Raw genomic sequence first — 27,613 nt, 5'->3', positions numbered from 1 at the left:
TAATTTTCAGGGAAAAAGGAATCCCTACAAAGCTTGTGCTATATTTTCAGAGCTAAATACAATTTCTGCGTGCTTTTATATAATTGTAAATACAGCACCTGCTTCAAGAAAAAAACCTCAGTGTGATATAAAGCTACACTTTTAAATTTGATATGCCTTTAAAGTATGTGTATATGAACATATATACACATATACATAGAAAGATAGGCCTAGAAAATTTACTGAATGAAAAATTTTAATATTGGTTACCTTGAAGGGTAGAATTTGAAGAATTAATGGGGGTGGGAAGAAGCACTTTTACTTTTCCCCTTATACCTACTATCTATATTGTTGAGTTTTTCAACAAGTAACTATTTTGTAATAATTTTATTATTTTCTAATTTTTTGAGATGGAGTCTTGCTCTGTTACCCAGACTGGAGTGCACTGGTATGATCTTGGCTGACTGCAGCCTCCGTCTCCCGGGTTCAAGAGATTCTCCTGCCTCAGCCTCCCAAGTGGCTGGGATTATAGGCACCTGCCACCATACCCAGCTAATTTTTGTATTTTTAGTAGAGACAGGCTTTCACCATGTTGGTCAGGCTGGTCTCAAACTCCTGACCTCAGATGATCCATCTGCTTTGGCCTCCCAACGTGGTGGGATTACAGGCATGAGCCACTGTGCCCGGCCACTTTTGTAATAATTTTAAAAGGGGGCTGTCACACACACACATACACACACAAACACACATATACACACACATTCATTCTTACAACAAAAATTGAAAACCATGTCTCACACAATCTTTTCTTTAGAAATTGTATTTTTATTTCGATTTGCTAAAAAAATTAAAAGACCACAATTCTAAAATTAAAATTTAAAAATTGGTTTTTCGGTCAGGCACAGTGGCTTACAACTTGTAATCTCTGCATTTTTGGAAGCCAAGGCAGGAGGATCCCTTGAGGCCAGGAGTTCAAGACTAGCCTGGGCAACACTTTCTTTTTTTTTAAATCAGGTGGAGTGGTGGAGTACACCTCTAGTTAGACCTAGCTCTTTGGGAGGCTGAGGCAGTAGGATTGCTTGAGCCCAGGAATTCGAGGTTGCAGTGAACTATGATCATGCCACTGCATTCCAGCCTGGGTGACAGAGCAAAAGCCCATCTCTAAAAATAAATAAATAAATAAAAATAGGCTGGGTGTGGTGGCTCACACCTGTAATCCTAATCTCAAAATAAATAAATAAAAATTTAAAATAAAAACCATTTTTTAAAGTGGTTTTTTTTTTTTTTTTTGGAGATGGAGTCTCACTCTGCCGCCCAGGCTGGAGTGCAGTGACGCGATCTCAGCTCACTGCGACTTCCGCCTCCCAGGTTCAAGCAATTCTCCTGCCTCAGCCTCCTGAGTAGGCTGAGATTGCAGGTGCGTGCCACCACGCCCACCTAATTTTTGTTTTTTAGTAGAGATGGGGTTTCACCATGTTGGTCAGGCTGGTCTCGAACTCCTGATCTTGTGATCCACCCACCTCGGCCTCCCAAAGTGCTGGGATTACAGGCGTTAGCCACCGCACCAGGCCTAAAGTGGTTTTTAAGAAATTTTTAACCTAACTTCTATTCTGAACATGGATACATTTCTTAATAGGATTCAATGCAGTGCTAGCTCTTCTAATCAAGGGCTTCGATAGCTAAGAAACATGCTAAGAATGCCTGAAGAAATACGAAGCAGGTATTTACCCCAATGTTTAAAATAACAAAAGGGCCAGGTGGGTGGCTCACGCCTGTAATCCCAGCACTTTGGGAGACCTAGGCGAGCAGATCACCTGAGGTCAGGAGTTCGAGACCAGCCTGGCCAATATGGTGAAACCCCCATCTCTGCTAAAGATAGAAAAATTAGCCAGGCATGGTGGCACGCACTTGTAATCTCACTACTGAGGCAGGAGAATCACTTGAATGCAGGAAGCAGAGGTTGCAGTGAGCTAAGATCGTGCCAGCCTGGGCGACAGACTCCATCTCAAAAAAAAAAAAAAATGTACTGAAAGATGTGAGTCCATTCCTCTAACCAAAAGGTCTTTTGCTTGGCCAGCGAGAAAGAGTAGCTTGTTTTTTCTCAGCTCTTGGCTCTGATATTAAATATAAAGACGTCCTTAGAGTGTCTACTCCTCTGTACACAAAATGTAGAAGACCAACTAATTCTAGAGCAAAAATACTAGGGCTCCACATTTCTTATTTCTCACCTAATCCTGCCCCATTAGAGCAACAAGACAAACTTCACTCCCAAACTACACACCAATTCATCATCTTTTTGGATGTCTAGGTACTTGTTTCTAAAATATTTTAATTTTTTTTTTTTTTTTGAGACAGAGTCTCTCTCTGTCACCCTGGCTGGAGGGCAGTGGCGTGATCTCGGCTCACTGCAACCTCTGCCTCCTGGGTTCAAGCGATTCTCCTCCCTCAGCCTCCTGAGTAACTCAGATTACAGGCGCCCTCCACCAAGCCCGGCTAATTTTTTGTTTTAATAGAGACAGAATTTTGCCATGTTGGCCAGGCTGGTCTCTAACTCCTGACCTCAGCTGATCCACCCGCCTTGGCCTCCCAAAGTGCTGTGATTACAGGCGTGAGCCACCATGCCCAGTGGTTACAAATATTTAGGAAAAATGAAGGCCAGGCATGGTGGCTCACGCCTGTAATCCCAACACTTTGGGAGACCAAGGTGGGAGAATCACTTGAGGCCAGAAGTTTGAGACCAGCCTGGCCAACGTGACAAAACACTTTCTCTACCAAAAATATAAAAATTACCTGGGAGTGGTAGTGGATATCTGTAATCCCAGCTACTCAGGAGGGTGAGACAGAAGAATCGCTTGAACCCAGGAGGCGGAGGTTGCAGTGAGCCAAGATCGTGCCACTGCACTCCAGCCTGGGTGACAGAATGTGACCCTGTCTCAAAAAAATAAATAAAAATAAAATATTTAGGAAAGATGAGACTGAGGATTTTAGTATTATTCATCAAATGCCAATTACATGAGTATTTTTTGAAGAACACTGTTACCTTTTCACACTGAAAATTCAAAGGCAATAATAATAAAAGAAGACAGCTCATCTTGTCAGACAGAAAAAGAAAAGGGAAAATTTTTGCTTGGCCAAAACAGGTCATTTTATTCACAAAGGCACAGACTATACTCTACCACACATACTATAAAGACTAGATACTCCAAGAATTTCCTCTCTATGTGATATGGGAGAAACAGGACCCAAAAAAAATTTCCTGCTTACACAGATTAAGAAAGCATCTATACACCCACTAAGCATCATCTTAGATTAGGCTAAAGGGGTATCCTAGAAACTTCCATTCCAAAAATGAGGTCTACATGTACTCTTAACCTCTAAATCCTTTTAGGCACAGAAAACATAAGTAAACAGGAGAATATGGGGTTCTTCTAACATTAGGCACCACTAAGTGGGTGTAGGAATCACCAACACATGACTTCTACAATAAGCTTCAAAAATACAAAAGGCATGGATTCTGCCCATAGCTTTAACTACATGGTATGGAGACTCCAAAGACCATTACACGTACACACACACACACAAACACACACACACACACACACACACACAGACATGCACAGTCAGAAAGAGAAAGACAAATTTATGACTTTGGGGGCACACTAGTGCTCTACCTGTGAAGAAATTTAAGACTATTACTTATAAAAAAGCAAATGGTTGCCAGGCACAGTGGCGTGTGCCTATAATCCCAGCTACTTAGGAGGCTGAGATAGGAGGACCACCTGAGCCCAGGAGTTTGAGGCTAGCCTGGACAACATAGCAAAACCTGTCTCAAAAAAAAAAAAAAAAAAAATTAAGGCGGGGCGTGGTGGCTCATGCCTGTAATCCCAGCACTCTGAGAGGGCGATCACCTGAGGTCAGGAGTTTGAGACACACCTGGCCAACATGGTAAAACCTCTCTCTACTAAAAATACAAAAAAATTAGCCAGTCGTGGTAGCAGGCACCTGGAATCCCAGTTACTAGGGAGGCTGAGGCAGGAAAATAGCTTGAACCTGGGAGACGGGGGTTGCAGTGAGCCAAGATCGAGCCACCGCACTCCAGCCTGGGTGACAAGAGCAAGACACAGTCTCAAAAAAAAACCAAAAAAAAACAAAAAATTAAAATTAAAAAAAAAAGGCAAATGAGTGACCTTTCATCTCACCCATGACAATTATGTAAAAATGGTCAAGAAAATCAAGGTCCCCTTTTTCTATCACATTTAGACCAAAGCAAACTCTTTCAGATTCTCATTTACAAGTTTCAAAGAAAATAAGCTCTAATCTTTAGTCTAAGGATATCCCCCACACTTCATTTCCTAGCTAAAAAGTACTGTGTTCTAGCTTAATCTCTCATGTTTCACTGAAAGGATAAAATAAAGCCTTCCATAAGACCAAGAGTAGGGATACTCCAGAGTCTCTCCCCATAACTGCCTACTCAAATAAAACATTTCTCTCACCTTGGCTTAGAAGCTATTTCCCTTACCGTGAAATTCAAACACGTAGACATTCAAGGGACTACCCGCCTTATAACCCACACACTTTTTTTCCCAAAGCAAAATGTTAGGGTCAGAATGTACTAAGGTTTTAAATATTAAATAAAACCCTGTTCAGACCTAGAATGATAAGACAGTATATTAACTGCAGTCTGTAACCCACAAATAATTTCTCCTTATTCCTCTCAAATCCAAGAGCCAGGATTGTTAGTACACACAGAGAAATTCCTGTACTTTAACACCAAGACCAGAGGTTAAAATAACTGGTCACAGGTGACAACTCAGGCACCTCAGAACCAAAATAGAAGAAATACTCTGAGCACTTAAAACAATCACGGTACAGTACTCTACGCAAGCCACAGTCAACAGAAAAAAGTATACACATAAAACACCGCCCCTTGGGATCACAAGGTCAGGAGATCGAGACCATCCTGGACATGGTGAAACCCTGTCTTTACTAAAAAATACAAAATATTAGCCGGGAGTGGTGGCACGCGCCTGTAGTCCCAGCTACTCAGAAGGCTAAGGCAGGGGAATCGCTTGAACCCAGGAGGCGGAGGTTGCAGTGTGCCGAGATCGCGCCACTGCACTCCAGCCTGGCGACAGAGCGAAACTCCATCTCAAAAAACAAAAACAAAACCCGCCCCTTTTTCCCCAGAACTCAAAAGAAGTTAATGCCTACCATCCCAGGTTGCTCAGACCTAAAAATGTGTACACATTAGAGTACACACAGAAGAGTTAAAGAAATGAAAGACTTCACTGCAAAGGCAGAGTGAAGGTGTCCAGCCGGGCACGGTGGCTCATACCTGTAATCCCAGCACTTTGGGAGGCCGAGGCGGGCGGATCACCTGAGGTCAGGAGTTCGAGACCAGCCTGACCAACATGGTGAAACCCCGTATCTAATAAAAATACAAAATTAGTCGGGCGTGGTGGCGCACGCCTGTAATCCCAGCTACTCGGGAGGCTGAGGCAGGAGAATCGCTTGAACCCGGGAGGCGGAGGTTGCAGTGAGCTGAGATCACGCCATTGTATTCTAGCGTGGACAACAAGAGCGAAACTCCATCTCAAAAAAAAAAAAAAAAAAAAGAGGTTTCCACAGTTGCCCCACTTTCTCCAAGCCTAAAACCTCCGAGTTCAGCTACCCAGCTATTCCGAAGCTCAGGGATGCCCTGGAACTTCCTTTTCCTGTCTAACTTCACAAAAAGTCCCAGAAGGAGGAGTCATGTGATTTTTCAGGGTAAAAGCCGAGAGATCCCTAATACTCAAACCTGTCTCAAACTGAAGAGGGAGAATAAGAACCGTCCTTAAGCACACAGGTAAGACACACACAAGGCAGAAGGCAAATAAACGTATCCCTCAACTCTGAGGAGAGGCAAAGAAGAGAAACGATCTTTGCACCAGCTCTGTCTCTGTCTCTGTTTGTCTCTCTCAGTACCAAGGGCAGGGACTCTGGCAAGACCCCGCCCCCCACCCCCAACTCCAAAGCAGGGTGGGCGGGAGGCAGCCTGAGGAGTCCCTGTTCCCGCGCGAAGCTCAGAGACCAAAGGACTCCCTATTGTGGGTCTACGAATGGTGACGGGAACCTGTCCCGCTCGAGCTAAAGAGTAAGCCGAGGGCTCACTAGGCCCTCACCGCGGCCACCGCCGCCATGGAGCCGACCGCTGTCACAGAAGGGCTCCACTAGGGAAGCGGGAGGATGGCCCCGGCCCAGAGCCTACCCAAAGAGAATTCACGCCTCACACTGTGTGGGAGGCGAGGGTCCCGGAGCCTTACCTCGGACACTTCGTCCTCGTCACTGCCAGAGGCACCACCTCCACCCCCGGTCCTCAGCACGGCAGCCGCCAACTTGAAATCCAGCGCCGCGTCCCCTCCGCCCGCACCGCTGCCGCTGCTGCCGACTCCCGACGCTGGCCCGGCCTCCCCAAAGAGCCTCACGGTGCGGATCCCCAGACCGACCCCTCCCGGCGGAGGCGGCTCCGAGGCCCCAGCTGGGGCGGATCGCGGAGCCACAGAGTCCAGGTCCTCCTCAAAGGAGGTGCCGCCGCCTCCGCCATCAGTCAGCATTGTTCGCACCCGGAGCCGGAGACGGTGCCGACCCACTCGCGGTCACCGCCGCCGCTGATCTCGGGAACGAGAGGAGCAGCAAGAGGAAGAAGCGTCTCCTTTCCCCCGTCCCAGCAGCGCCACTAACTTCTCACTGCCTAACCTGCTGCCTCCCGCCCCCTCGACTCGCCACTGGCTGCAATACCCTGGCGGCTGCAGATCATTGGCCAAAGTGGCCCGTCGCTCAGGCTCTTCGTCACGCGCTGCTCGCTGGCTCGCAGCCGCCAAGCTGCGTTGACCCGCGCAGGCCTAGGCGGTTGCGAACACCCGCCTCCCACTCTTCACCAGCTGACTTCCGCTCTTTTCCTATGTCTATTGGCCAACCCGCCTGACTATCGCGTCACGACCTTAAAGTGGATTAGTTGGCCTTGTGGTCAGTCATAGTGACCCCGAACAATGGGAGAATTCATTGGCGCCATAAAGTGTCGGTCACTTTGTCGCGGGACGTCGCGTGGTACAATTGGCCTGTGGGAGTACCATTGATCCCGCCCTCATCTGAGGTGACGGGAAAGGGCCGGGAAATTTCCACTTCTGAATAAAATGACTGCTGAAGTGATGACCCACAAGAATTGGTCAAATTTGGAGTAGACTTCACCCTGCGCTTGGTGAAACTTGTACGTCAAGGATGCAAGAGGCGCCGAAGTAACGCAGCTCCCACCTGTCGCTCTCCGCTGGGCGCCGAGACTATGGCCGGAGAATAGCTGCACCGGGATTGGAGAAACGAAGCCATCAGTCTTAGGAAGGCTCCACCTTCCTGCCATTGCCTGGTTGGAGGAGCGTAGCGTCAGTCACTAGAGCAGTCACCACCTCTGGGACAGGTGAAGATGTGTAACCTATTTGCCGGGGGCTATTTGGGAGGGAATAGAGGACGGGGAGCGATGAGGGGACAGTCGAGGGGCAAGGCCGATCTCGCTTCGCGCCTCCCGCCTTTCTGAGTTGAGCCTAGCGCGCGGGTCTGAGGGACATCCGGGGAGCTGCTTGGGATGGCCGCCTTGGGGAGACTCGACCCGCCCGCCAGGACCCGGCCGCGCGCCGCAGTTCGGGCGCCTTCGGGCAGGATCGCCCGGCGGGGCCGCGTTCTCCTGCTTGCGGACGGCTGCGGGCCTGAGGGCTGGACAGCGCCATGCCTCAGTACCGGGAACTGTCCCACGTAGGAAGGTGGGAATGCCGCGAACGGCGTGCGGAATCCGACCTCAAGGTGGAACGGGGTGGTGAAGAGTGCATGCTCCGAGGCAGTTTCGAGTTCTAGTGCTGCCACTTATTTGCTGCCTGACTTCGGCGCGTTTGCTGTTTCATTTTTGTGACTTTCAACTCGCTCCTCTGTGAAATGGGAGTGATATTAGTACCTTCCTCATTGGGTTGTTGTTATGAATAAATTAGATGATAATATAGCGCTTAGCAAAGTCCCAAACTTACAGGAAAGACTCATTTTTGCTAGTTATTATCTCCTCTTCCTTCAGGAACTCTCTGCTCGCCCCTGGGTCCTGCCAGCCCAACTAATTCTAGTTCTAATCAGATCTGTGTGGTGCAAAACAAGGCTAGCTGTGGTGGTCTTCCCTCCTCTAAGGAGATCTCTTCCTCCCTATATCCATCTCTCTATCTCTATCTTTATCTTGTCAATAAAGAGGGGGTTTAAAAATGTTCAGATTCTATAGCGGGCGCCGTGGCTCACGCCTGTAATCCCAACACTATAGGATGTTGAGGCGGGCGGATCATTTGAACCCAGTAGTTCGAGCCCAGCCTAGGCAACATGGTGAAACCCCGTCTCTACCAAAAATACAAAAATTGGGCTGGGCGCGGTGACTCACGCCTGTAATCCCAGCACTTTGGGAGGCCTAGGTGGGTGGATCATTTGAGGTCAGGAGTTCTAGACCAGCCTGGCCAACATGGTGAAACCCCGTCTATACTAAAAATACAAAAATTAGCCAGATGTGGTGGTGCGTGCCTGTAATCCCAGCTACTCGGGAGGCTGAGGCAGGAGAATCACTTGAACCCAGGAGGCGAAGGTTGCAGTGAGCCAAGATCGTGCCACTGCACTCCAGGTTAGGCGACAGAGCAACACATCGTCTCAAAAAAAAAACATTAGCCCAGCATGGTGGTGCATGCCTGTAATTCCAGCTACTCAGGAGGCTGAGGTGGGAGGGATCCCCTGAGCCTGGGAGATGGAGGTTGCAGTGAGCCGAGATCGTGCCACTGAACTCCAGCCTGAGCAACAGAAGTTGTAGAAAATGTAAAAAAAAAGTCTTGTACCTATTCTAGAGAACTATTTTAATGTAAATGCTATGTACACTGGCTTTAGTTAGCATTTGTGGAACTTAATTAGCCTATATCCTCAGTGCTGTTAAGTTTTCAAGGCATGTGTGACTAAGTCACAACCCAAACTAATAACACCAACAAAAGAAACCTAGCACTGCCCAACCCACTTCAAAGCTGGATTATCCAGAATTGGTATGGATACATCCTTAGGCAAAAACAGGTATTGACTGGTACAGCATTACAAAGGAACTACTTGTCATGCTTACTACTGATACAAAAATAATTTCTGATGCAACTCCCTGAACAAACTCATTAAATTCTTTAAACAAATACAGTGACTCTCAAGGACACAGGGAAAGGAAATCTGGATATATATACATTTTTCTCAATTTATTTGAGATGGAAGAAAACACTCTCTTTACTCAGTGCCTAGCAACTAACCCCGAGTATAGCTAAAGAAATGTGATTGAGCAATAATCTTTGTTTCACCAGGACCTTTACTTGAGATACTTGTCAGTAGTTTGACAGTCAGTATGGGAATTAGGAACTCCTAGTCTCCTATATTTTGGTGACTGCTATATACAGTCTCTATTAAATGTGATTTAATGGCTGGGCATGGTGGCTCACGCCTGTAATCCCAGTACTTTGGGAGGCCAAGGTGGGTGGATCACCCGAGGTCAGGAGTTCCAGACCAGCCTGGCCAACATGATGAAACCCTGTCTCTACTAAAAATACAAAAAATTAGCCAGGCGTGGTGGTGGGCGCCTATAATCCCAGCTACTCAGGAGGCTGAGGCGGGAGAATTGCTTGCACCTGGGAGGCAGAGGTTTCAGTGAGCCAAGATCACGCCACGGCACTTCAGCCTGGGCAACATGAGTGAAACTTTGTCTCGAAAAAAAAAAAAAGAAAGAAAGAAAATGTGATTCAATAGTTCCATATATACTACATTCCTATGGTTTTAAAATTTGAAAATTCATTGATAAATCATCACAATATCAAGTGATACATTTGACAAATAAATAAAATCACACTCAGGCCAGGTATGGTGGCTCATGCCTGTAATACCAGCACTTTGGGAGGCTGAGGTGGGTGGATCACTTGAGGTCAGGAGTTCAAGACCATCCTGGCCAACATGGTGAAATCCTGTCTCTACTAAAAATACAAAAATTGGGCTGGGTGTGAGGTCTCATGCCTGTAATCCCAGCACTTTGGGAGGCTGAGGCGGGTGGATCACAAGGTCAGGAGTTCGAGACCAGCCTGATCAACATGGCGAAACCCCATTTCTACTAAAAATACAAAAATTAGCTGGGCGTGGTGGCACGCACCTGTAATCCCAACTACTCAGGAGGCTGAGGCAGGAGAATCGCTTGAATCTGGGAGGCAGAGGTTGCAGTGAGCTGAGATCACGCCATTGCACTCCAGCCTGGGTGACAGAGCGAGACTCTGTCTCAAGAAAAAAAAATGGAGTGGAGATTTGCTCAGTGGCAGTATCATAGCCAAAGGCATGATTATTGCTAATTGAAAACTTTTCCCAATAACCTGCCATGGACTTGAAATATAGTCAGCATTGGCAATTTTGAGTCTCTATGGAATAAAGAAGAAAAAGAAGCCAGTGGGAATATTTAGAGTCTACGTATAATGTGTTTCAAAGCACTGTGTTTTGACCATCTTTCAGATCAAGAAGGATAAAAAACACATGGCCGGGCACGGTGGCTCACACCTGTAATCCCAGCACTTTGGGAGGCCCAGGCGGGCAGATCACGAGGTCAGGAGATTGAGGCCATCCTGGCTAACACGGTGAAACCTCATCTCTACTAAAAATACAAAAAAATTAGCTGGGCATGGTGGTGGGCACCTGTAGTCCCAGCTACTCGGGAGGCTGAGGCAGGAGAATGGCGTGAACCTGGGAGGCAGAGCTTGCAGTGAGCCGAGATCTTGATACTGCACTCCAGGCTGGGCAACAGAGCAAGACTCCGTCTCAAAAAAAAAAAAAAACCCATAAAAACTGTATAGCCAAAGGATTTTTATTTTGTTATTTTGTTTTTTTGAGACAGGTTCTCACCCTGTCTCTGGGGCTGAAGCGCAGTGGTGCAATCACCTGCTCACTGCAGCCTCAACCTCGTAGGCTCAAGCGATTCTCCCACCTTAGCTTCCCAAAGCTGGGACCACAGGAGTGGACCACCATGCCCAGCTATTTTTTTCTAATTATTTGTGGAGACAGGGGTCTCCCTATGTTGCTCAGGCTGCTGGCCTCTAACCCCTGGGCTCAAGCAGTCCTCCTGCCTCGGCCTCCCAAAGTGCTGAGCTTATAGGTGTGAGCCACTGTGCCCAGCTAGCCCAAGGGTTTCTAAAACTTCTGAGATAATAAGAGTCTTCAAATCCCATAATATGAGATTGACAAACTAAATTATAGATGCAGGGACTTTAGCTACATGAAGTTCTTTCACATGCAACCTGCATTTTCTCCGGACATTTTATTCCTATATGCCAATCCATCTCAGTTCAGCCCATCTATATAAGAAGTAAACCAACATATTTGTTGCACTTGGAGGTCATTTAACCTTTATAATAATCCTATTCAGATTTTATCCATTTTATAGATGAGGAAGTTGAAACTTCAAAATTGTTAAATAACGTGCCCAAGATTATAAGGCCAGTATATAGAAAAGCTGGGATTTGAATTTATTTCTTCTTGATCCCAAAACCCATGCTCTTCCCACTATATTACATCGATTCCATGGCAACCTCAAAAGCAGAGGAAATTCATCAATCAGGTAAACATGCTTCAACCATTATATCCTTATAAATCTGCTAATCAGCACCCTAGGTGAAGTTATCCCTGGCTACCATCAAATATATCTTCCTCCCTTGTAATAGTTGGAAACATTTAAAACTTGGCTTCTGGTTTCTCCAACTATATTGTTAGTTTCTTAGACCATGGAATTTCACATTAAAAAATCTAATAGTTTACACAAATTAGCCAGGTGTGGTGGTGGGCCCCTGTAATCCCAGCTACTCTGGAGGCTGAGGCAGGAGAATTGCTTGAGCCCAGGAGGCGGAGATTGCAGTGAGCCGAGATCATGCCACTGCACTCCAGCCTGGGCAACAGAGTAAGACTCTGTCTCAAAAAAAAAAAAAAAATCTGATAATTAATACATTCACATGGTTCAAATTTCAAAAAGAACAAAACAATTTGACACAGCAGGCATGTGGAAAAAAATAAAATGGGCCAGGCGCGGTGGCTCATGCCTGTAATCCCAGCATTTTGGGAGGCCGAGGTGGGCGGATCACGAGGTCAGGAGATCGAGACCATCCTGGCTAACACGGTGAAACCCCGTCTCTACTAAAAAAAAAAAAAAAAGAATAAAATGAATATAAAATGAGGAAAAGACTATTTTTACTTTCCCCACTAAATACCTAGACCTTCTCTCATACACAAACCATGTTATTAGGTTTTTAGATATCCTTCTCAGGCCAGAAGCAGTGACTCACACTTGTAATCCCAGCATATTGGGAGGCCAACATAGGAGGATTGCTTGAGCCCGGAGTTTGAGACCAGCCTGGGCAAAATAACAAGACCCCCATCTCTACAAAACTAAAACTAAATACATAAATTTGGTTCAATAGGCCACCCACCATAGTTTTCGAAAAGCACAGTTATCAAGATAAAAATTGTTAAAGGAAGATTACAGATTTTTTTTGTTTTAGCTGAATTGAGTAAATTGGGTTAGAACAAGGAGATACTGGAGTGTAGGAAGCAAGCAATCTGGCTGCAGCTTTTTGCCCAGGTATGAGATAATGAACACCAGATTAGGGAAGTGGCTTTCAGAATGGAGAAAAAGAAACTGTCAATAAGTGTAATCAGCATGAAGTCCAGGCACAGTTGCTCATGCCTGTAATCCCAGCACTTTGGAAGGCCGAGGCAGGAGGATCACTTGAGCCCAGGAGTTTGAGACCAGCCTGGGCAACAAAACAAGACTCCCTATCTCTACAAAAAAAAAAAAAAAAAAAAAAAGGTAGCCAAGGGTGGAGGTGTGTACCTGTAATCCCAGCTACTTGGGAGGCTGAGGTGGGAGGATTGCTTGAGCCCAGGAGGTCAAGGCTACAGTGAGCTATGATCGCACCAGTACTCGCCAGCCTGGGTGACAGAGTGAGACCTTGTCTCAACAACAACAAAAAAAGAATCAGTATAACCTTTGCACCTGATGAAATGTGGGAAACAAAAGAGTATAGGAACAAAAGTTACTCCAGATCTATACAAACTTTCTGAAAATAAATGTGGCATTATGCATCAAGATCCTTTCTTTAAAATTTTATTTCCACCTATTAGAATGGCTAAAATCCAAATAAGTGGCAATACCAATTACTGGCAAGAAGGCAGAGCAGCAAGAATTCTCATTCTGGTAAGAATGCAAAACAGTACAGCCACTTTGGAAGAGAGCTTAAAAGTTTCTTCAAGGCTAAACTTGTCTTAGGCCAGGCGCAGTGGCTCATACCTGTAATCCCAGCACTTTTCGAGGCTGAGGTAGGTGGATCACTTGAGGTCAGGAGTTCAAAACCAGCCTGGCCAACATGGTGAAACCCCGTCTCTACTACTACTACTACTACTACTAATAATAATAATTATTATTATTATTATTATTATTATTATACAAAACTTAGCCAGGCATGGTGGTGGGTGCTATAATCCCAGCTACTTGGGAGGCTGAGGCAGGAGAATCGCTTGAACCTGGGAGGCAAGAGACTGCAGTGAGCCAAGATCACACCACTGCACTGCAGCCTGGGTGACAGAGCGAGACTCCATCTCAAAAAAAACAAAACAAACAAAAAAAACCCAAAACAACAACAAAGCTAAACATGATGGATTTACTTTATGTGTTTGGTTTCAGATAGCAATGAGAAGAACTTCGCCTAGGTAGAACATTACTTGCTGAGTCAGCCAGAAACCTCCAAACCTTCAACTGGACAGAAACACAGTTAGATTTACTGTAACTCTGTAACTGAAAACTTTTTTTTTTTTGACAGGGTCTTGCTCTTGTTACCTAGGTTGGAGTAGTGCAGTGGTGCAGTCTCACTACAGCCTCAACCTCCCAGGCTCAAGCCACCCTCCCACCTCAACCTTCCAAGTAGCTGTAACTACAAGTGCACACCACCATGCCCAGCTTGTTTTGTTTTGTTTTGTTTTGTTTTTTTGTATTTTGGTAGAGACAGGGTTTTTGCCATGTTACCCAGGCTGCTCTCAAACTCCTGGGCTCAAGCGATCCACCTGCCTCAGTCTCCCAAAGTGCTGGGATTATAGATGTGAGCCACCACACCTGGCCCAAATTTTTAAAAGACATCAAGTTGTAGCTTTGCTTTTTGCAAAAGTTAAACATCTCTCTGCAGAAAGGTCATATTGGTTGACAATGAAGATTAATCCACTCTTCCCCCAGGTGAGTCCTTGGTGAATATTTTTGTGTATTGCTTCCATTGGAAGGATTGTACTGAAAATATGAGTGCCAGCAGTAATTCTATGAGCTTTCTCACTTCAGTACTAATTAAAAGGAAAAGCCGCCCAGCACAGTGGCTTACACCCATAATCCCAACACTTTGGGAGGCTGAGATAGGCGGATCACAAGGTCAGGAGTTCAAGACCAGCCTGGCCAACATGGAGAAACCCCGTCTCTACTAAAAATACAAAAATTAGCCGGGCGTGATGGCAGGTGCCCATAGTCCCAGCTATTCAAGAGGCTGAGGCAGAAGAATCGCTTGCACCTGGGAGGCAGAGGTTGCAGTGAGCCGAGATTGCACCAGTGCACTCCAGCCTGAGTGGCAGAGTGAGACTCCATCTAAAAAAAAAGGAAAAACCAAGAGTCACATTGAGAAATAAGTACCAGTAAGTGTGTAGTTCAGCCCAGATGTTCTGGTCTACAGTTATACAAGCTCTTTGACGAGAAGAGGGTTCTAAGAACTGACAATCAATAAGTTACCGGGAGAAATCCAGAACTCTACCTTGTGCATTACAGTGAACCCTCTGCTTCTTCTATCCCACACTTGGTAAACCTGAAGCTAGTGACCCCAAACATCCTTTTTCACATGTCCTCTTACCACTGCAACTTAGGCAGCCACACCCACCTTTTGTAGAAGCTCTCCTTGGCTGGTACCATGTCCTTCTGCCACAGACTTTAGAACATCCCAGAATTGGTGAAAATTTTGAATCTTATGGTCTGAGCACTTTTTCTGATGAGAGAACAGCTAGATAGCAACCCCAGCAGCAAGAATCCTCTCATTTTACAGGTTATGGTGGCCTGGCATTTAGTGAATCAGCACTTTTCAGTCAGAAGAACCCTTGAGGGGTGTTTTAGTTTTTCACAATCCCCCCCGCCCCGCCTTTTTTCTTTTGAGATGGAGTTTCGCTCTTCTTGCCCAGGCTGGAGTCCAATGGGATGATCTCGACTCACTGCAACCTCCACCTCCCAAGTTCAAGCGATTCTCCTGCCTCAGCCTCCCAAGTAGCTGGGATTACAGGTGTGTGTCACCATGCCCAGCTAATTTTATATTTTTAGTAGAGATGGGGTTTCACCATGTTGGCCAGGCTGGTCTTGAACTCCTGACCTCAGGTGATCCGCCCGCCTCGGCCTCCCAAAGTGCTGGGATTACAGGTGTGAGCCACCATGCCCAGCCTTACAATTTTTTTTAAATAGAGGAGTAACAAGGAGTGAACATTAGGATCAGTATCTCCCAATAAAATCTCTGAAGTGATTTTACATGACCCATCCATTACCCTCTGATATTTCCTGTGAGAACCTGAAGTACATAATTGCTTACCACAATGAGAAAGGAGCAGACCCAGGACTCCAGCTCAAAGAGCAAATTGGGCTTATAAGTGAGGACTGAGTCACTCTGAAGGCTGATCTTGGAGACTCTTGTGGAGTGTTTGAACTCAACTCAGTTTGCCACACCCCTTTTTCATCAAGACAGTCCCATAAATCAGGAGACACAGCATGGCATTCACCTGCAGGGCAGGTAACAGTGCCACCTACCAAGTGTTCTTTCCCAAGGAAGTGGCTATGGCCCCGAAAGGACACTTGTAGAAAGTCTAGGCCAGACATGAGTCTGATATAAGCTCACAGAAGCTATTAAGAAATATAGTGGTCAGGACTCTACTCTTAAACTTTTCACCTAGAAGCCCTTCTTAGACCCTGGCATTTACACCTCTGATGTCAAGGGAAAAAAAAAAGAAAAGAAAAACAGCCAAAGTTGGACTTCTCCAGCAGAGATTTAGTCAATGCAAAAGGTTCGTCAGTTGAAAAGAATTGCATCACCATTACAGAGTTATGCAGGACATATGGGCAGGCCTGTTGTGGCCTCTGGAGTTTGGTTAAAGCTCTAAACTGTCCCAATGGCTCCACCCATAAGCTGGCAACATTTTAAATCAAGATTGAGCCATACTAGAGAGTCCAAAGAAAACAGCAATACTTTTCTGTATACCAGGGATTTCAAATGAATATTAGAATTCCTGGAGAGTGACTGAAGGGCTCAGAAATATTTAAAAACCCTTCAAAGCACTGGTTGACCACTATTCAGAGCCTGGTAATCCTCATGCCCAACAATTACTCTCACAAGTTCCCTGTTGCACTCTCTGTATACCATTAGCAGTGGTGTAATTGATACAATCTTTAGGGAAATAAGTTTGGAGGTGCCTTCATTTTATTTTTCTGAAACAGAGTCTCTGTCGCCCAGGCTGGAGTACAGTGGTGTGATCTCAACTCACTGCAACCTCCGTCTTCTGGGTTCAAGCAATTCTTCTGCCTCAGCCTCCCAAGTAGCTGGGATTACAGACATATGCCACCACGCTCGGCTAATTTTTGTATTTTTAGTAGAGATGGGGTTTCACCATGTTTGCCAGTCTGGCCTGGAACTTCTGACCTCAAGTGATCCACTCACCTCAGCCTCCCAAAGTGCTGGGTTTACAGGCGTGAGCCATGTGCCCGGTCCTTCTTTTTTTTTTTTTTTTAAGTGCAACTACCCTTTGATTTAGCAAATCCATTTCCAACTCTGGAGGAAAAGTGGCACAGAAACCCTCACACGTTAACTAAAAAAAAAAAAAATGTGTACAGGGATATTAATTAAAACCTTACTTGTCAGGGCTAGGCACGGTGGCTCACTCCTATAATCCCAGCACTTTGGGAGACTGAGGCAGATGGATCATTTGAGGTCAGGAGTTCAAGACCAGCCTGGCCAACGTGGTGAAACCCTATCTCTACTTAAAAAAAAAAAAAAAAAAAAAGCCAGACAGGGTGGCTCACACCTGTAATCCCAGCACTTTGGGAGGCCAAGATGGGTGGATCACTTGAGGTCAGGAGTTTGAGACCAGCCTGACCAACATGGCGAAACTTCGTCTCTACTAAAAAATACAAAAATTAGCCAGGCATGGTGGCAGATGCCTGTAATCCCAGCTACTCAGGAGGCTGAGGCAGGAGAATCGCTTGAACCTTGGAGCAAAGGTTGCAGTGAGCCGAGATCGCACCGCTGCACTCCAACCTCGGTGACAGAGCGAGACTCTGTCTCAAAAAAAAAAAAAAAACATTAGCCAGGGGTGGTGGTGCACACCTGTAGTCCCAGCTTCTCAGGAGACTGAGGCACGAGAATCACTTGAAGCTGGGAAACGGAGGTTGCAGTGTGCAAGATCATGCCACTGCACTCCAGCATGGATAAAAGAGTGAGACTCTGTCTCAAAACAAACAAACCTTACTTGTCTATCAATAAGTGGCTAAGTAAGCTGCGGTACAGTTATAACATGACCTACAATATACTTGTTAAAAAGAATGAAGAGGCCAGGCACAGTGGCTCACGCCTGTAACCCCAGCACTTTGAGAGGCTGAGGTGGGCAGATCACGAGGTCAGGAGATTGAGACCATCCTGACCAACGTGGTGAAACCCTGTCTCTACTAAAACACAAAAAATTAGCCGGCCGTAGTGGCTCGCACCTGTAGTCCCAACTACTTGGAAGGCTGAGGCAGGGGAATAGCCTGAACCCAGGAGGCGGAGGATGCAATGAGCCAAAATCACGCCACTGCACTCCAGCCTGACGACAGAGCAAGACTCTATCTCAAAAAAAAAAAAAAAAAAAAAGAAGAAGAAAATCAGAAGGCTGATTGTGCATGGTACACTGCCAAGTGAGGGAAAAAGTGAAATTATTTCAGTTTTTTACTAGAAATATATCATTTTATTTGTGCATATATTGTTTGAATTTGTTTACAATGAGTATGTAACACCTTGGTAACAAAACTATTTTCCAAAACCACCCCCGTTATTACCTTAAAACCAAACTTTAGAGAGTTAGTAGATTTTTTTTGTTTTTGAAAATCTTTATTGTTATTATTAATGTGTTTATCCAACAAATTAAGAAGAAAAATAAAATTTAAAAAAGTTAGAATGTACTTTTTTGGGCAAAATCTAGGGAGTTACATTTAACTCAGAGAAATGTGAACTTAGGGAAGAAATATTTCACTTATACTTTGACATACACACACATACACGGGTATATTACCACAATTTTGTTGTTGTTTTTGAGACAAAGTCTTGCTGCGACGCCCAGGCTGGAGTGTAGTGGCACAATCTCGGCTCACTGCAACCTCCGATTCCCAGGTTCAAGCGATTCTCCTGCCTCAGCCTCCAGAGTAGCTGGGATTACAGGCATGCACCACCACACCTGGCTAATTGTGTGTGTGTGTGTGTGTGTGTGTGTGTGTGTGTGTATGTGTTTTTAGTAGAGACGGAGTTTCACCATATTGGCCAGGCTGGTCTTGAACTCGCGACCTCAAGTAATCCACCTGCTTTGGCTTCCCAAAGTGCTGGGATTACAGGCGTGAGCCACCACACCCGGCGAATTATTACCCCCACCTGGCTAGACGGAGTCTCACTTTATCACCCAGGCTGGAGTGCAGTGGCGCGGTCTCAGCTCACTGCAACCTCTGCCTCCCAGGTTCAAGTGATTCTTGTGCCTCAGCTTCTCAAGTAGCTGGGATTACAGGCATGCACTACCACACCCAGCTTTCTATTTTATTTTATGTTATGTTATGTTATGTTATGTTATTTTAAAGATGGAGTCTCGCTCTGTCACCCAGCCTGGAGTGCAGTGGCTTGATCTTGGCTCACTGCAACCTCCATCTCCCAGGTTCAAGCAATTCTTCTGCCTCAACCTCCCAAGTAGCTGTGACTACAGGAGGCCGCCACCACACCCAGCTAATTTTGTATTTTTAATAGAGACAGGGTTTCACTATGTTGGCCAGTCTGGTCTTGAGCTCCTGACCTCAGATGATCCACCCTCCTTTGCCTCCCAAAGTGCTGGGATTACAGGGAGGAGCCACCGCACCTGGCCATATTGCCACAATTTTCAGAGTATGCTCTATAGATTCCTGCAGCCCTCAAGACCTTTTCAGGGGAATCCATGAAGTCAAAACTATTTTCATTATAATTCTAATATATTATTTTTCACTATATTGACTTGCACTGATGGTACAAAAGCAATTGGGGGGGGGGGGTAAAAATTTGCTGGTACTGCTGGGTGTGGTGGTGCACGCCTGAAGTCCCTGCTACTCAAGAGGCCAAGGCAGGAGGATTGCTTGAGCCCAGGAGTTTAAGGCTACAGTGAGCTATGATCTCACCACTGCAATCCAGCCTGGGCAACAGAGTGAGCTCCTGTTTCTAAAAAACAAACAAAGATAGCTGGTACCTCAGCACAGTATTAGGTAATGGTATCAAACTGTACTAGCAGTAAATGTATTCTTCCCCATTGGGCACTCAAAGCAGGAAAAGGCCTATTTTATTAAGAATCCTTGATGAAGCAGTAAAAATTAATTTTATTAAAACTTGACCCTTGAGTACAAGTGTTTTTAATATTCTATGTGAGGAAATGAGAAGGATACACAGAGCACTTCTGCTATATATCAAAGTACATTTGTTATCTCAAGGAGCATAGCTATTTTGGTTGCTAGCTGCATTGGCCTTTTTTGTTTTCATAGAACACCATTTTTACTTGAAAATAGCACTGACAGGCAAATGTTGGTAATTCAGATGTGGATATTTGGCAGACATTCTCTGGAGCCTGTCACTTGAAGGAAAACACCTGACAATATTTATTTCCAATGATAAAATTCAAAACCTTTGAGCAAAAATGAGAATTTTGGAAAATTGTATATATTCCTGGTTGACAGTTTTCTAAAAGCTTTAAAGACTTTTTTGATGAGATAAATCATGGTATTAATAAATGTGTTTTTTATATTATATAATAAAAATGTGTCAATATTTGAAAGATCTGCACAGTTCAGTGAACCAATGTTTTCCAAATGACCAATCATGATGTTACAAAATCATACATGTGTAAAAGATCCATTGAAAGTATATTAGGCCAGGCGCGGTGGCTCATGCCTGTAATCCCAACATTTTGGGAGGCCAAGGCAGGTGGATCACTTGAGGTCAGGAGTTCGAGACCAGACTGGCCAACATAGTGAAACCCCGTCTCTATTAACAATACAAAAATTAGCTGGGTATGGTGTTGAGCACCTGTAGTCCCAGCTACTCGGGAGGCTGAGGCATGAGAATCGCTTGAACCCAGGAGGCAGAGGTTACAGTGAGCTGAGATGGCACCACTGCACTCCGGCCTGGGCAACAGAGCGAGACTCCATCTAAAAAAAAAAAAAAAGAAAAAAAAGAAAGTACATAATAGGCCTATAATCCCAGCACTTTGGGAGGCTGAGGCAGGAGGATCGCTTGAGCCCATGAGTTCCAGACCAGCCTGGGCAACATAGGGACACCCTGTCTCTACAAATAATTTTTTTAAATTAGGGCTGGGCACCGTGGCTCATGCCTATAATCCCAGCACTTTGGGAGGCCAAAGCTGGAGGATCACTTGAGCTCAGAAGTTCAAGATCAGCCTAGGCAACATGGCAAAACCCTGTCTCTACTAAAAATATAAAAAATTAGCTGGGTGTGGTGGCACATGCCTGTAGTCTGAGGTGGGAGGATCGCCTGAGCCCAGGAAGTCAAGGCTGAAATGAGCAGTGATTGCAGACACTGCACTCCACCCTGGGTAGCTGAGCAAGACCCTGTCTCAAAACAACAACACAAAATGAAAGTATGTGATAGACCAATGGATTTTAATATAACAGAGTATGGACATTTTATAGTTATGGTCTCAACCTTTAAGAAACTAACAGTTGTTGGATTTTGGTGTATTGAAGGGAATATCCAGTTTTCTGAAAAATCTGTTGAAGTATTTCTTCCTTTTCCAACTACATAGCTGTGTTGAGCCAGATTTTCTTCATATTCTTCAACCAAAACACTCATGGATTTGACTGAATACAGAAGCAGATATAAGAATCAAGCTTTTATAAAGCCAGACATTGAAGATGCCACTCTTCTCATTAAATTTTTTTTGTTTTGAAAAAAATTTTTTTGGTCAGGTGTGGTGGCTCATGCTTGTAATCGCAGCACTTTGGGAAGCCGAGGCAGGCAGATTCACCTGAGGTCAGGAGTTCGAGACCAGCCTGGTCAACATGGTGAAACCCTGTCTCTACTAAAAATACAAAAATTAGCCGGGCGTGGTGGCGTGCACCTGTAATCCCAACTACCTAGGAAGCTGAGGCAGGAGAATTGCTTGAACCCCAGCAGCCGAGGTTGCAGTGAACCAAGATTGCATCATTGCCCTCCAGCCTGGGCAACAAGAGTGGAAACCTGTCTCAAAAAAAAAAAAAAGAAAAAGAAAGAAAGAAAATGGCAGAGGAAGCCGGGCACAGTGGCTCACACCTGTAATCCCAGCACTTTGGGAGGCTGAAGTGGGCAGATTACTTGAGCTCAGGAGTTTGAGACCAGCCTGGCCAACATGGTGAAACTCCATCTCTACAAAAGATACAAAAATTAAATGAGCATGGTGGCAGGCACCTATAGTCCCAGCTACTTGGGAGGTTAAGGTGGGAGGATCGCTTGAACCCAAGAAGCAGAGGTTGCAGTGAGCTGACATCCCACCAATGCACTCCAGCCTGGCTGACACAGCAAGACTGTCTCAAAAATAGATAGGGAAAATAGCAGAGGATCTAGTGAAGGAACATGGTCTAGTTTGCATCACTGCACATTATAATCCCCTTTGTAAGTGGATATATTAATGGAAGGTGGACAAACATGTCTCTGAAAACAACCTGGAGAAACCCCCCAAGGCCATGATTCTTCCCTTGGGTTCACTTAGCTAGTAGGTTCCTGGAATTGGTACTGAAAAATTCCCCAGTTCTTGTCCAGAAGTAGTAATTCCTTTGGTCTTGGAGGCCCTAGAGGTTTTCAACCTCCCCATTTTGACCTTGCTGTTAGGTTCTGGCCCCTACCATTCTTTTTATTTTTTAACAGCTTTATTTTTTTTATCTATTTTTTTTAGAGACAGAGTCTTGCTCTGTTGCCCAGGATGGAGTGCAGTGGTGCAACCATAACTCACTGCAACCTGAAACTCCTGGACTCAAGCAATCCTCCTACCTTGGCCTCCCAAAGTGCTGGGATCACAGGCATGAGCTACTGCACCCCACCTTAATAGCTTTCTTAAAATATAACTCACATATCACACAATTCACTCAAAGTGTTCAAGTCAATAACTTTTATTATATGCAGAGCTGTGCAACCATCACATCTTTTTTTTTTTTTTTAACTTTTAGAGATGAGATCTTGCTATGTTGCTCAGGCTGGAGTGCAGTGGCTGTTCACATACAAGATCATAGCACACTGTGGCCTCTAACTCCTGGCCTCAGCCTCCTGAGTAGCAGGAACTACAGGTGTGTGCCACCATGCTGTGCTTATCACATCTATTTTAGAACATTTTCATCACTCCTAAAAAGACTTCCTGCACCCTATAGCCATTATCCCTAGGCCCCCAGCCCTAGGCAACCACTAGTTCACTTTATGACTTTATAGATTTGCCTATTATGAATATTTCATATAAATGGAATAATATATGATCCTTGTAACTGGCTTCGTTCACTTAGAATGATGTTTTTCAAGGTTTATTCTTGTTGTAGCATGTGTGGGTGCTGCATTCCATTTTATGGCCAAATAATATTTCACTGTATGGATATAACACATTTTACTTATCCATTCATCAGTTTGGGTTGGTGACTCTTTTGGGTTATTTCTACTTTTTGTCTATCATAAATAATGCAGCTATAAACATTTGTGTATGTCTTTATGTGGACATAAGTTTTAAATTCTCTTGGGTCCCTTATCAGTTTTATATTTGCAAATATTTTATCCCATTCTGTGGGTTGTCTTTTCACTTTCTAGGCAGTGTCATTTGGTGCACAGAAGTTTTTTATTTTGATGATGTCCAATTTGTTTTTTTTTTCTTTTGTTCCTTATGCTTTTGGTATCATATCTAAGAAACCATTGCCAAATCCAAGGTCATAAAGATTTATACCTATGTTTTCTTCTAAGAAATATTTTAGCTCTTACATTTAGGTTATTGATCCATTTTGAGTTAATTTTTACATATGATGTGAAGTAGGTGTTCAGCTTCATTCTTTTGCATGTGGATATCTAGTTTTCTCAGCACCATGTATCAAAAAGATGATCCTTTCAGTCAGGCACGTTGGCTCATGCCTGTAATCCCACACTTTGGGAGGCTGAGGTGGGTGGATCACCTGAGGTGAGGAGTTCAAGACTAGCCTGGCCAATATGGTGAAACCCTGACTCTACTAAAAATATAAAAATTAGCCCGGTGTGGTGGTGCACGCCTGTAGTCCCAGCTACTTGGGAGGCTGAGGTGGGAGGATTGCTTGAACCTGGGAGGCAGAGGTTGCAGTGAGCCGAGATCATGCTACTGCACTCCAGCCTGGGCAACAGAATGAGACTCCATCTCAAAAAAAAAAAGAAAAAGAAAAAGAAAAAAGACTATTTTTTCACCATTGAATTGTCTTGGCAACCTTATCAAAAATTAATTGACCATAAGTGTGAGGGTTTGTTTCTGGACTATCAATTCTACTTATCTGTATGTCTATCCTTATGACAGTACCACACACTGTCTTGATTATTATAGCTTTGTAGTAAGTTCTGAAATCAGAAAATGCGAGTCCTCCAACTTGGTTCTTCATTTTCAAGATTGTTTTGGCTATTCTAGGTTGGCCCCTACTATTCTTACCCCAAGTGGCAAGGCTCCCTTGCCCACACTACTTTTTCCAAGGCATTAATTATGGTGACCTATAAACCCTAATCCTCACCCTTTCCAACCTCATCCTGCAATATTCTCTCTCTCACTCCTCCACTCCAGCGAGATAGTCCTTCTTTCAGTTTCTCAAGCATTTCAAAGTTTTTCCTGCCTGATGGCCTTTGAACTCATGTTTCCTTTGCCAAGAATGTTTCCCTCCACCCTCCACTTCCTCCTTCCTTTTATCAAGGCTGACTTTTTTTTTTTTTTTCTTGAGACAGAGTCTCACTCTGTTGCCCAGGCTGGAGGACAGTACAACAATCTAATCATGGCTCACTGCAGCCTCAAATTCCTGGGCTTGAGCAATCCTTCCATCTCACCCTCCCTCATAGCTGGGACTACAGGCATGTACCACGGCACCCAGCTTATATGTGTTTTTCTACTAGAATGTCTCCATTCTAGTAGGGGAGACAGAAAAATACAGGAGAGGAGAGATCCTGTCTTAGTTAACACTGAATTCCTGCTGCCTGGCATATAATAGTTATTTAATATGCATTTGTTGAATGGATGAATGAATGAAAGACCAATCCCTGGACAGCCCTTTAGTAGGATTCAGCACCAGGAAAAGAGGAAAGAGGCAATGAACTTGGCCCTCAAACCAGGGTTGCTTTCCTTGTACTCACCTTCTCTCATTTTGTGCCAGTCAGCAATTCCTCCCTCCTTTCATTCAAATAATTATCCCAAACTCTCCTTCTAATGAATGTCAATGTACATTTGAGAAGTAGATACAGACACATTCCTGCCTTCCCCAATCTCTGCTCTGGATTGCCTTCAGGGAAAAAAAAAAAAAGCCAAAGATGTCTCTGACAATAGTTTATATGGACAAGTACACCCTCAGATCCATTTGCAGAGACAAAAATGTAGAGTATTGGGAAGCATGAGACACCAGACAAGGGTACAGAAGAATACAGAACTAAGAAGGTAAGCATTCAGAACCTCAGGGAGAATCAGAATCTCAGGCAGAGATGTGCCTGGGCAACATAGTGAGACCCCATCTCTACAAAAAATTTTAAAAAGTAGTCAAGCATGGTGGCACACACCTGTGCTCCCAGCTACTCAGGAGGCTGAGGTGGGAGGATCACTTGAGCTAAGAAGTTTGAGGCTGCAGTGAACCATATTTGTGCTACTGCACTTCAGGCTGCATGACAGGTGAGACCCTATCTCAAAAAAAAAAAAAAAAAAACAAATTAGCTGGGCGTGGTGGTGCATGCCTGTAATACCAGCTATTTGGGAGGCTGAAGCAGGAGAATCTCTTGAACTCAGGAGGCGGAGGTTACAGTGAGCCGAGATTGCACCATTGCACTCCAGCCTGGACAACAAGAGCCAAACTTTGTCTCAAAATAATTAATTAATTAATTAATTAATTTAAAAAAAAAACAAAATCCTGGGCCAGTGCAGTGGTTCACACCTATAATCCCAGCACTTTGGGAGGCCAAGGCAGGAGGATTACTTGAGGCCAGGAGTTTGAGACCAGAATGGGCAACATAGTGAGACCCTGTCTCTACAAAAATTAAGAAAAAATAAATAAGCAGAGTGGCCAGGCACGATGGCTCACGCCTGTAATCTCAGCACTGTGGGAGGCCAAGGCGGCTGGACTGCCTGAGCTCAGGAGTTTGAAACCACCCTGGGCAACATGGTGAAACCCCGTCTCTACTAAAATACAAAAAAATTAGATCGGCATGGTGGTATGCACCTGTAATCCCAGCTACTCAGGAGGCTGAGGCAGGAGAATTGCTTGAGCCCGGGAGGTGGAGGTTGCAGTGAGCCAAGAATGCACCACTGCACTCTAGCTTGGGCAACAGAGTGAGACTCCATCTCAAATAAATAAAAAATAAATAAATAAATAAGCAGGGCATGGAGGTGTGTGCTTGTAGTCCAAGCTACTCAGGAGGCTGAGGCAGGGGGATCTCTTCAGCCCAGGAGGTTGAGGCTGCAGTGAGCCAAGATCATGCCACTACGCTCCAGCCTGGGTGACAGAGTGAGACCTTGCCTCTAAAAAATTTTTTATGTAAAATAAAATAAAACTAAATACAAAAAAAACTAAATCTGACCACATGATGATTATGAAAGATAGAGGTAAAATATAAGAACACAGAAACACTAAAATTCAAAGAATGGAAATATATAATATAGGTAAATTCTAATCACAAGAAAGCTAATTTAACTATATTTCTAGCAGACAAAATAACTATTAAGCAGAAAGAATTACTAATCACTACAAAATAAAATCATTACAAAGTAATAAAAGGATCAATTAACCAGTAAGATATAACAATTCTAAACTAGAAAGCACTCAAAACACAGCATTTAAAAATACATAAAAGCAAAAATTGACAAATTCTTCAAAGAGATAGTGACGAATTTATTATCATAATAGGTTTATTAAAATACCTTCCCTAGAACTTGCTAGTTCAAACAGGCCGAAGAAAGTCATGCCATACATAGAACATCTGGAACAGCACAGTTAGTAGGCTGGCCTAATAGAAATAGAAAATTGGAGGGCCGGGCGCAGTGGCTCACGCCTGCAATCCCAGCACTTTGGGAGGCCAAGGCAGGTGGATCACCTGAGGTCAGGAGTTCAAGACCAGCTTGGCCAACATGGTGAAATCCTGTCTCTAGTAAAAATACAAAAATTAGCTGGGCGTCGTGGCAGGCACCTGTAATCCCAGCTACTCCAGAGGCTGAGGCAGGAGAATCGCTTGAACCCAGGAGGCGGAGGTTGCAATGAGCCGAGATCCCTCCATTGCACTCCAGCCTGAGGGACAAGAGCGAAACTTCATCTCAAAAAAAAAGAGAGAAAATTGGAGAATAGGCATTATTTTCAAGTACACATGGAACATTTACAAAAATTAACAACATTCCAGGCCATAAAGTTAGCCTCATAAGTATCTAACTGATAGGTTTGTGTGTGTGTGTGTGTGTGTGTGTGTGTGTGTGTGTAATGGAGTCTTGCTCTGTCCCCCAGCCTGGAGTGCAGTGGCATGATCTCGGCTCACTGCAGGCTCCATCTCCTGGGTTCACGCTATTCTCCTGCCTCAGCCTTCCAAGTAGCTGGGACTACAGTCGCCCATCACCACGCCTGGCTAATTTTTTGTATTTTTAGTAGAGACGAGGTTTCACCGTGTTAGCCAGGATGGTTTCGAACTCCTGACCTCGTGATCCACCCGCCTCAGCCTCCCAAAGTGCTGGGATTACAGGCGTGAGCCACTGCGCCTGGCCTCCTTATAAGTATCTAAATGAAATTAAGTTAGAAATCAGTTACAAAAAGATAAAGGAAAAAAAAGTTTGGAAAATTTTTAAATGCACTTTTCAACAACTTGTGGATCAAAGGAGAAATCAGTAGAAATTAGAAAATACTTAGAAGAAATAAATGGTAATGAGAAGATTATATATCAAAACCTGTAAGATACAAGTAGTACTTAGGAGGAAATTCATAGCAGTAGTGTTTACATTAGGAAACAAGGCTGAAAAAAAGGAGATAAGAAATTAAAAAACAGCAATAAACATAAAGAAAACAGAAAGAAGA

The 27,613-nt window shown here is 44.5% G+C and overlaps 1 protein-coding gene, 1 long non-coding RNA gene and 1 pseudogene across 40 annotated transcripts in view; 2 read left to right on the top strand and 1 right to left on the bottom strand.

Annotated features, from left to right (window-relative positions):
* Positions 1-6,726, bottom strand: part of ANKHD1 (ankyrin repeat and KH domain containing 1) — a 142,026-nt gene extending 135,300 nt beyond the window's left edge. For 19 of the 38 annotated variants that reach the window (XM_004042623.5, XM_019026950.3, XM_055389182.2 and 16 more), the window contains exon 1: positions 6,282-6,726. In XM_004042623.5, the coding sequence (XP_004042671.2) occupies positions 6,282-6,572 (291 nt within the window). In that variant the 5' untranslated portion in view covers positions 6,573-6,726. The remainder of the gene's footprint in view (positions 1-6,281) is intronic. The other 19 variants (XM_019026962.3, XM_019026952.3, XM_019026963.3 and 16 more) reach the window with 2 other exon arrangements.
* Positions 6,727-7,288: 562 nt separating this feature from the next.
* The window catches only part of LOC115934617 (uncharacterized), a 30,619-nt gene continuing 10,294 nt past the window's right edge, over positions 7,289-27,613 (top strand). For both annotated transcript variants that reach the window (XR_010133948.1, XR_010133947.1), the window contains exon 1: positions 7,289-7,429. This is a non-coding gene — a long non-coding RNA (uncharacterized lncRNA). The remainder of the gene's footprint in view (positions 7,430-27,613) is intronic.
* LOC115934711 (uncharacterized) lies at positions 10,338-10,459 on the top strand (annotated as a pseudogene).

Source organism: Gorilla gorilla, chromosome 4 (genome assembly GCF_029281585.2).
Source record: "Gorilla gorilla gorilla isolate KB3781 chromosome 4, NHGRI_mGorGor1-v2.1_pri, whole genome shotgun sequence".
Lineage (NCBI taxonomy): Eukaryota > Metazoa > Chordata > Mammalia > Primates > Hominidae > Gorilla > Gorilla gorilla.
This window is presented reverse-complemented; position numbering and strand designations above follow the sequence as displayed.